This window comes from Chaetura pelagica, unplaced genomic scaffold (genome assembly GCF_000747805.2).
Source record: "Chaetura pelagica isolate M959 unplaced genomic scaffold, ChaPel_1.0 scaffold219, whole genome shotgun sequence".
Taxonomy (NCBI): Eukaryota; Metazoa; Chordata; class Aves; order Apodiformes; family Apodidae; genus Chaetura; species Chaetura pelagica.
Genome location: NW_009954552.1, coordinates 2699801 through 2710864, shown reverse-complemented (window position 1 = coordinate 2710864; position 11064 = coordinate 2699801). Strand labels below are relative to the sequence as shown.

Genomic DNA, 11064 nt, shown 5'->3' with positions numbered 1-11064 from the left:
AAAACAAGGGGACAGTGACACTGGGACAAAGACATGGCTTCTTATTCACACTTCAGATGCACTAATTCAGGGTCAGAGGACATAGGACTGTGGAAATGCTAAGAGATTTTTCAGTAAACAGACTTGAACCCTGTAACTCTAAAACTAAACAAGGAAGAAATAAACCTTTGGGAAATTAACATGAGGACCTGATGCATGAGTTGTGCAATGAAGGCAAACATTCACTTGTGTTATATGATAAACACCAAGACATCTGAAAGTAAGCTTAAATAACTGAAACTACTTTCTCTTCTGCAATAGTCTAGGCTAGAAGACTGAAGTCCTTATATCCTGTGTGTATTCATTGCTATGGCTAGGTTCACAGCAATAATATCTGCAACATCTAAAAAAGCATGAGGAAAAGGTCCAAAGGAAAGATAAGTTTCTAAAATTCCCACAGCCATAAACTCTCCCAGTGAATGCAGAGCAGATTTTGCACAAATTTCTCAACACATTCAAGTATATTATAAATGTATCAGCTTTCAGTGGAGAAACTCTGAAGTAGACATATTTGCCTAGAATAACCAGCACTTTCATATATTTTGTAGATCTTTGGCCCTAGGCTATATGAAGGAAAGGACAAGCTGAAGTAGAGGATTTTTAAATCCCCAAGGTGCATTTGATGGTCTCTTTTCTTGTTCTGAGTAGTGGATGATATGAAGAACATATCAAACATTTCCTTTATGTTTGACAGATATGAGAAGGTGTCAGTAGTTCATCAAATTACTATTTGTTGCAAGCACCCAGAAAGCAATGAGATGATATGCTATACTCTGTAAATGCTGCTCGAGGAGCAAGTGACCCTCTTCATTGTCTCAGGATTATTTTAAGTCATCGTTATACATTTAAATACAGGCAAAATGTCATTTTTGAGAGGTAACATCAATTATCTGGAGCTTCTGATGATTCCTGCAGTCACTAAAGGAGGTTATGTGAAAAATAATGTTGCAAGTACAGGAAAAGGCTGCAAGTGTTAAGACTCCTGTAATTTATTTGTGTTATTCTGATGTGAACCAGTGAGCTCTCATCAGCTGCTATGCCAACTTCTTCAAGTAATGTATGTCAGATGGCTTTCCTCCTATGAAACAGAAACCTTGAAACTGAGATGCAGAATTTAGTCATCTAAGGAGGAACACAGTGTGCTGGGAGTAACCACAAGTTATAGTAGATTGTAAATTACAGATTACTCAGATAATAGCAATGAGAGATAGGTAAAGAATTCTATTAAGACGTAGACTCCGTTTGTCTGTTCTTGCCTAGTCAGGAGAGGGAGCTTCCTTAACATGAATGAAGAGAAGATGTACTGAAGTTTACTCTCATTTTATCCTGCATGCCAATTTTATGGAATTTTATGGAATTTCAACATCCTTGTAGTGCTTGAAATAATTTTTTTCCAGTGTCAGCAGAGTACATGATGTTTGCAAGTATCATCTTGATGGTAAAGTTCATGACTTTCTGAAACTACTAAGGAATTATTTTTTTAATTGTATCTGTTGTTTGGGCATAAAAGACTGCAAAAATTGAGCCTTAGCTCCAGAAATGGACTTAATCCAATAATAGAGTTTGTGTGGGTATCAATATGGATATCCCTGTACTGGGTATATGCTTGTCACAGAAATGGCAAAGTTTACACTGCCATGGAGGGAAGACACTGCCAGAAAAATATGCAAAAATATAGAAGGGAGGGAGGGAACAAAGGGGAAAGGAAACAGTATTTGGCTAAAACTGGAATACTCATTCTCCACCACCTTCACTGAGATGTAAACAAAAGTAGCAGGAAAAAGAAATGTGGAAATAAAGAAAATTTTAAAAAGATTAAATAAAGCAAAAGCTGAAGAACACTATGGGAAGAGAGTCAGGCAGGAAAAACTCCCAGTGCAAAAAAGTGCTCTGACTCAGATAAGAACTTGGAAAGAACTGAGGTCAAATTGTTCTTCCACTGTTGCACTACTGGCTTGAAAGTAGGCAGGGGCTGTCCTCTGCACGTTGCTGAAACAGTAAGGAAGAGTCTTCAGTTTGAATTCCAAGCATCCCATTTGAATCTACGTATGGGACAAAAATTTTTTAGAAGTAGGTGCAAGACTGAAAATCAGTATCCCCAGTTGAACAAATGTAAGAAAGAAATGTTAGCATGACTGCCAGTCATGTGGATGAAGCACTGAAGAATTCAGTGTAAAGTGAATGATATTCAAAACAAGAAGCATTGAAAGGAACTTCTGAAATTAATTCAATAAAGCCAACTTTCTTTGTCAAATTTCACTTCTGGAAAAAAACTACAGTGGCACTTCATAGTTGACACAGCATGACTGGTAGAGAAAGCCAGGAGATTATGACAGTATTTGGGGCCCAGAGCAGGCTACTTACATTGCCAAATAAGCATGAGATAAGGCATCATAGATAAGGGATATAAAAGCAGTACACTATCATTTATTAACAAGTTTTTGTATTAAGGCATAGAAGAAGCCTGCCAAAACAACCAGTACTTGTTTGCAAGATTTTTCACTAGTCCCTGTTGATAGGAATTAAAGACCTAAATAGTAAAGATTTTGGATGTAAGAAAAAATGACAAGGCTAGAAGATCAAGCTTTTGGGAAAATATCCAATCAAATGGGACAAAAAAATTGACAAAAAACTAGTAGCTCGAAGTTTCCTGACTGCAGTTACCAAACCATAGCTATGCCTCACATTGTTTATTTAGATGCCCTAAGCACTTAAAATAACAGTAACTATGTAAATGTAGCAACCTTGATTCCCATTCATACTCCCCTTAACTTTGGGATGTATTTTTCTGATGTAATTTGCTGCAAATATGCATTTTTTTCTTATAATTCCAGCAATAACTTTTATTCAAGATATTTCATCTGCAAAAAGAACCTAGCTCCATGTTTCATGCTAGTCATTTTGCCCCATTAAAATCTTAGGCTCAAAGGAATCTTCTTTTTTCCTGAAGTAGTTAGCCCATTATTTACAACACTAAGAAAATGGTACTCATCTCCAGATATGAATCTTACCACTAGATCAGAACCACATCTGCAATTAAAAGTTTATTTCCAAGTACAGTTCACAGTTTACATTGTCCTAAGTGTTGTTTCACACCATTTAAGTAGTCAAACTGCTCTAAGCACAAATGGAACTTTTACTAAAACAAAACAAAAACCATTTTTTAAAATAAGCTGCATGAGATAAAACAGTAATGTATGAGGGGCAGACACCTACATACCTTTAAGGCTCTGTTGTATTTATTTTAAGTAGGCACTTGATTACCTTAGTATGCACCTTAGAAGTTCAACAGAACTGACGATGTGAATAGAACTAGTTTAAAATCATTATCCATGTCAGTATAAAATTGCTTTTTATGCTATAATTGCCATTTCTTTGCTTCGGCTATTCTTTACTGATAATCTTCTATCTTAAACAGACAGATGTGAGCACCAGAGTGGCTTGTCTAGCTCCCTGCATCCTGTAGCTGAGACGCTGACAAGAATAACAGATTTCCTGAGTTGCAATGCTAACTTTGACCAAATGTTCTATCTAGCAAAGAGCAAACACAACAAATCATGAAAGCACATCTCAGGTGTTTGCTGGTGGCGCTCCAACCATTGTAGCAAAATCTCAAATATAAACTGCACCTTCTATATCATCTCTTCAATCTTCATCCATTCTAATCATTGAGAAAGCATATTTTTTGCTATACAATGTTAAGAACCTCACTAGACTAGAAGTATACAGGTTTCTGAATTGAATCAAAGATTTAAAACATTTGGTTTCCATTTTTTTGGCAGTTCTGACCCAAATTTTCTCCCCTTCCTCACTCTCAGTTCTTTCATGGGACTCTAAAAATCAATCTCCTTCCCTGCTTTCAAGCTTCACTTTACCCCTTTCAACCCAATCCTTCCCATTTCAATTCTTGACTCTATAATCTCCCATGTTCCTTCCTGATGGTTTCAGCTCCCATGTTGATGACTACTCTGACCTCTTAGATGAATATCATCTCTCCTCATTGAACCTCAAAATATGGCTCAGTGTTCATAGTCAACAAAATGGCCATTCTTTCCTTTTATTAGCTTTTTATCTAGGCCTCTGTCTAATCTTTTTTTAATTACTTCTTTATCCCTAGCCAACACTGTGACATCAATATGACAGAATCAGTTCATTTGTTCACATATTACTGTTCATTATTTCATTACTTTCAGATCACTGGTATTGATGATTCTTCTACCCTCTCTTGCCTCTTACCTGCCATTAGTTACCAATTCTCTCCACCCTTCTAAAGCTTCTATAGTTTTGTTCCTCTTTTCCACTGTAATGTCCATTGTGCACTCCTTCAGCTCTGCATGCTAACAGCCATGTATTTTGCCTGCTCATTTGCTCCATGACAAATTAGCTCTGACATCTGAATAGCTAACCAAATGTATTTCTCAAGCTTAATGCTTTTTTGTCTCCGTAACTTTCTGCTACCTTTACTTTCCAACTCTCTACTCCTTTTATCCCCAAATCTCTCTGTGCATTGATTACAAGAAAATATTTTTTTAAAAAAACAAAGATAATCCAACATTAAATTTATTATCCCCTTAGCATTTTCTCTCTGATGACTTCTTTTGCAATTCTGTCCTTTCCATCAGTGGTGAAATTTTTACTGTCCTCTCTTCTCCTATAAACTCTCTACTTTAGACCAGTAACACCATTTTGTCCTTTTTCCTGATCCACTTGCTTACCTCAATTCTCTTTTTGTCTCATTCATCTTAAGAGCTTTCCCAGCTAGTCCATGGGAAATGTATTTTGCCTTTCTCACCACAGAAAAAAGCCTACAACTTTGACACCACTGGCCTCTCCAACAATTCTGCTATCCTTCTGTTTCTAAAGTCATTAAGCACACTACTTAGAACTTATTGTAATTATCACCTTCCACCCAATGCATGTCACTGAAATGACAAAAAATGTATCAGTGTATCAAATCAAAAGATCTATTTAGTCTAGTAACTCCTCTCTAGAACAGGCCAAAAGCAGATACTTAGGAAAAGAAATTGAGTGTGAGAAGTGCAGCTGCTCTATCTATGCTGATGACTGTCAAATCTACTTTTCTGTTTCCTTTTCCTGTCAAACTAAAATATTAATCTGTTTCTACCATCTTTTGTATGGATCTTACCATATATTTAAGTTCCTTAAAATCTCTGAGATTTTCATATCCCAGCCTTCCTCAAGAAGTATAAATTAATCCTCCGATCCATTAATCTGTCTGCAACCCAGGAATCATCTTAAAGTGAACTATATTTTTGGATCTTCCCATTCACAATATTTCTAAAACTTGCATGTGTTTTCTATGTAGTATATCTGAGACTATTCATATATAAAAATTTAATTTCTCATCATCAGTTTCATCTTATGTCTCAATTACTGCAACACAGCTTTTAACTCATGACAAATGTAATTTTCTCAATGACCACAAGACTACTTCAAATACAATTTTTTTTTAGTTCACTACTTTGGCCCTGTTACTGCCCTTCCTTCTCCTCTATGCTAATTCCTCTCTTCCCCATCACATCAAATAAAAAAAGACTTGACTGTATTTTCAAGTCCTTCCAAGCTTTTACAGGCACATTAATTACTTTCTAATGACTACTCAGACATTGAATCTCATCTCTGTTCACTTCATGATACCTGTTTCAGCCAAGTATTTTATTTTCTAACAGTCCTTCCACACTGCACTCACCCCCAAAGGGGGCCGGCAAAGCCTTGTTATTTTCCTTCCAAGAGGTATCTTAAAGCTTATCCCATTTCAGATGCCGAAACATCAATGATAGTTAAAAATTTAAGAGTAGAGGCCACTGGTTTGATAAATCCCCATACATTTGTCTCTTATCTGGTGTTAAAATTTATTTGTAAATTGTCAAGTTTGGGACAATCATTTCTGTTCTTTGTGTGCTGACATAACGAACAGCACAATCCTGCTGGGCATAGTTATTAGCTACAACTTTTACTAAACATTTACTACACATTTTTTCTCAACACTGGCCTCCATACTACAGTATCTGAAGAAATTCACTTTTTCACTTTTTAATATAACATGCAGACAAATACATGCAGTCTGCTGCAAAGTCTTTTTCATTCTTATCTAACTGATGCCAGTTAGAGTACTCAAGTGAGTGAGGACTACTCACATAAACAAGACAAAAATTGACCCTGTAATTCACAAAAATAGTAATTTTTGAGCCACTGAAAACCACTGAACACATGAACCACATTTCACCTCCAGTAATTACATACTTGCTTTAATAATACTAAGTGCAACCTTGATTTTTTTTTGTCCCTATCAGAAATGCAACCAGGCTTAACAATTAAGAATTTACTTTTTAAAATAACTGTTTGTTTTGTGATTTTCCTGATGTCAGAAAATGTGTTGAAGTGCCATGCAATTAGCTTTTACATTAACACACTAATCTACTGTATCACTTTTGGAATAGGTCCAGTTCACCTAAAGTACCAAAACATAAGATTTTAATGGACAGAAGCACAGGATATATTAAACATCTGACATAATACTATTTTATGACAGACTACAGGAACAGTCAAGAAAAGGCTACTCATTAAGTATATTTATTGCTCACTTTAATAAAAATAATGGGAGTTAGCATAAAAGTATATTTTCTCAATCTTTGCATTACTATATTCTACTTTTAAACATTATTTCTGAATCTTACAAGAAAATTTGCGTTTTTAAATAAACATGTTTAACTGCAAGTCTAGTGAACTACTCTGGTAACAGCTTCATAACTAAATAGCACCAATAAAAAAATAGCACTCTTTATATTTCCTTTAGAAAGGAAATCTATACTAATTATAAAGCTAAACAAACCAATATAAAGATAATTCTGCTTGTGACTTCTTTCTTAATAAAAAAGTAATTCTAAATGGTTTAAATTTCCAAGTCAGATATTTAAAGTTTCTTCCTCCTTTTAAAGTAGTTTCAAAAATCTTCCAAAACTCCCTGCCCAAACCAATATTTGTTCCATCTCCCTTCGTTATAGCTTGGGTTTTTTTCCTAGGTATTAACACAATCTTGCCTATTCTTGGATCAAATTCCACCCCAACTGTATGGAGCAAGTCCAGCAATGTGAACATGTGCTTTCATTAATGCACTAGTGCAAGTATAAATGTCTTTCTGATATGATCCTGAAAATGATTCTGAAAAAAATGCAAATTCACATTTCTCTGTGAAACATGGTATCAAACATCATCAGTTTGGTTGTGTGCTGATCTTCCACTGTTGGCCTATTGGTTAATTTGATGTCTTTAATGTTTTAAGTTCTATTCTCATGTTAAAAGTCTAAGTGTTTCCAGAGTTGGATTCTTAAAAATGTATTAAGTAGTAGTTTCTGAAATATAAAAAGTGACACTGGAAAAATGTCTATTGGAATAGTCACTTACCATAGTACATTTTGTTCCTTGCATGTACTGCCTCCAAAGAGGCCCCCCTTTGGGATTACTTTCCCTGCCATGAAGCAACAGAAACCACAAAAACCGTTAGATATTAAATGGAATATTCACATATATTCCAATGTTCTGGAAGAAAACATAGAAAAATCTCCAACTTCTTAACTCCCTAAGCATTGTTACATTCCATAAATACCCAACATAAAAGCAAGGCTGAGGAGCTGGTGTAAACCTGCATAGACAAATCACTTGAGAAAAAGTTACTTGGGTAAATAGCATCCTTTTTCTCTCTAATGACACTGCCTGCACAGATCTAGGAAGTAAAAGACTGGTAGAGACAATTCTGAGAACCTGATCTGAGGCAGACTACTAGTTGTAGAGAGAGTTAGCTACTTGTGTTCATACATTGTATCTAATGTAATGCAAGAAGTCTTGTTGCTTGGGAGCTTTTAAATAAATTAACTACCTCAACAAATATGTTGTAAACTAGTTTTATATCGAAACAGTCTAACACTTAGCTTTTTATTAAACCTGACCAAAAGTTACCTTAAAAAAGGCTTTTGTGCAGTTAAGCAAATGATTCAAAACCTGTCCAAAAGCTTAAACCAAGACAGCTGTTAAAAATGGCCAATACTATTATAGTCAAGAATACAGGAGAGGAGTGAGGGCATTTTAAGACTGATCACCCTTCTAAAAATACACAGAAAACTGCAGTTTTGAGAGTTCCTTTTAGATTCTGCAACTACAAGAGGAATATTCCTCCAAAGAGATGTGAGACCTTTCGGGTGCCAGGAGTTTGAGCCTAGGAATGTATGTCTCACTTATTGAGTATGCAACTCCATGAAATCTTTTTGTATGTTATTTGGTCAAGAATAAAAAAAGACAGAATTAAATAATTTACATTTTAAAAATGAAAGACAGAATTATGAATAAATAAAATATATTTTAAGCTATCAAAGGAGAAACATAACTCTACTTCCACCCCTCTGTCCCAGAAAGGTGCCATAACTCATTAAGAGAATGGCATTTAGCGTTTGGCTCTTTATTTGCTTTCTAATTCACTTGCAGGTTGGCCAAACACTGTTACATATTGTGTCACCCATTGACACTTTCTTCCTTGCTTCTGTTTTCTACAGAGTTCCACAATGGAATAGCTGTTCTTCAAAATGGGGTTTCATTCTGTTGCCCACAGACATGTCAGATGTCCTTAATATCCTGTTTGGCCCCCAGCTGCAGTACTAAAGTCTCTCGTATCTGTCATATCTACTATCCCATGTAGATGTTTTGGCTACCTTGAGATGTCTCAAATACTAATCGTTGCCTCTTTGCAGGCAACCATTTCATGCTGTCAAACAACTATTTTCAAAGACTAGCATTGCAAACTCTTGTAATGATATAACCTTTACTAGGAAAAGAATGAGATTGTTGTAGATAGACTGGGAATAAAGATTTTTTAAAACATCAAAAAAACCCCAAAAGGATCAAAGAGGATCCCACGACAAACCATCTGGTAAAGTCTATGTAGAAACAGAATATACTACCTTAATTTTCTGGAGCATTTTACAAATCCATGACTTTTTTTTACATCTTCATAAAGGTTCTACCCAAGAAAGCTTAAAAAAAAGTTTCCTTTGTGGATTCTTGCAGAAAAACTGGAAGCCACAACTAGCTCTGAAAGTACTTACACCTAACCTGAAAAGCTGTAAGCAAAAACTCCAGATATCCTACATCTAAGGAATGCTTATCACGCTCACACAACTGCCATTACCATCCAAGCATGTCTTTTCTACAAACCTTCAATCAAATTCAGGCACAGAAAAATGACATGAGTACTCTAGGCTTTGAGAACTCCATAATCTCTGACCTCATAGGATCAAAAATAAAATAAAAAAGGACACAATTATCTTACTAAATGTGTTCCTCAGATGTATGAAATACAATTTCTAGGATGGAATTTTATGCCTCTATAGAATTCTGATTTTAAAAGTGGTATTAAAGCTTCCCTAACAGATCTGCTAAAGCTTTGAGTTTCCCCTCCCCTCTCCCTAAACATGCTACCACTACAATATTTTAACTTCCATCTGCATGTTGTGATGCTGTTAAAAGGGCGCTGTGAAAAATGTTACTACACATTTCAGCTTCTGAAACAGCTATTGGTGGACAAAACTTGGAGAGTATTCTGCTACTCTGCATTGTGCCAAGACTGAAAAGTCACCTAATTTTACTTTTTTTTTATGGCAGATGAATACACAGGCAACAGTAGTTTTCTTTGTCCCTCTTCTCTTGACCCCAAGCTTGAAGAATGAATAAAATCAACCTTTGACTGGGTCTTTAACAAACTATAGAGCCATATCAAAAGTTCAGAAAGTGAATCAGGGAGTTCTAAGTCCTGCCATGTTTCAGTATGACTTATCTAATTACAGAATTAACAATCTCTGAAGACCATTTTTATGTCAAGTCAAAAGCTAGAAAAACATAACAGAATCAAATGACTGCACATATTAACATGTAACTGGTCTTAAAAACTAACTTCAAGTGGGTGTAAGTGCTAATGGCAAAGCATACAAGCTTATCCATGGTGTTGTCCAAAAAAGCTTGAAATAAACACAAGAATAAAATAAAATAAAAACAAGCAAATTACCTGGCAAGGCTTCTTCATTTTAATTGCTATAACATGGTATCTGTAACAGCAGAGTTCACAGGTCCATGACCCTCTTTCACTTATCCACTTTAACAGGCAAAGCTGATGTGTGTATCGTACTGACCCATCGCAGCGGCAAGGATTTAACAATTCACCCTGAAAAGGCAACACAGAAACATTAACTTTGAAGGATTTTTTTAAATGTACATGCATACTCAAATATTTACAGATCTGTAACTATGAATGGGTTTCAATTCCAAAAGGTGAAAAAGCATGTATATTTGGCTATAAAAATATTCAACACTTAAATTGTCTTAAAAACATCTAAGTGCTTCTGATGAGATAAAGCCAGGTAACTGTCTACGCATGAATATGTCCATATGTGAAAGACTAACATGCATCAAAACCCAGTAGAATTAGCCCTTTCAAACGCCTCAGATGGTACCAAAAGTGATTAGATGTATTTCTCCAATAGTTATTTGCAGTCGGCACTGGGAAAGAAACAGGTGACATCACAGAAAACCAAGCTCTTGGAGCAGGGTTATGTGCAGTTCAGCTAGCCAGCTGTCAGGCACGACCTCAAACAATGTAACTCAAAACTTGCCCGGTAGTTCATCTATTTCTGTATTACATTATACTGTCTTCTTTCCTTGATTTTTTAATTTTTTCCAGCTAAACTTCAGACATGCTATAAAATGCCTGTTACAGACCCACTGCTAGTACTGTGACCCGGAATGTTATGACAGAGAAGATCTTTGGGGGTCTTCTCAACGTCACTTGTAAGTCAACACTCTCGTTTTAAAGTCTGATAGGAACACGAGAAATTCGCTTTGCCTACAGTCCCCGCGGGTGACAGCAAGAAGACGTGCTGCCCGCAAGCCAGCCAGCCGTAGCGATTCCTCCCGGAGCCCTGTGCCGGCTCAGAGTTGCCCCGAGCGCCTGCCGCCACCACC

At 36.0% G+C, this 11064-nt stretch overlaps 1 protein-coding gene across 1 annotated transcript in view; it reads right to left on the bottom strand.

Annotated features, from left to right (window-relative positions):
- MARCH11 (membrane-associated ring finger (C3HC4) 11) overlaps positions 1-11064 on the bottom strand; it is a 52196-nt gene that overhangs the window by 19789 nt on the left and 21343 nt on the right. The window contains 1 exon segment of the mRNA XM_010005102.1: positions 10112-10267. Coding sequence (XP_010003404.1) covers positions 10112-10267 — 156 coding nt within the window.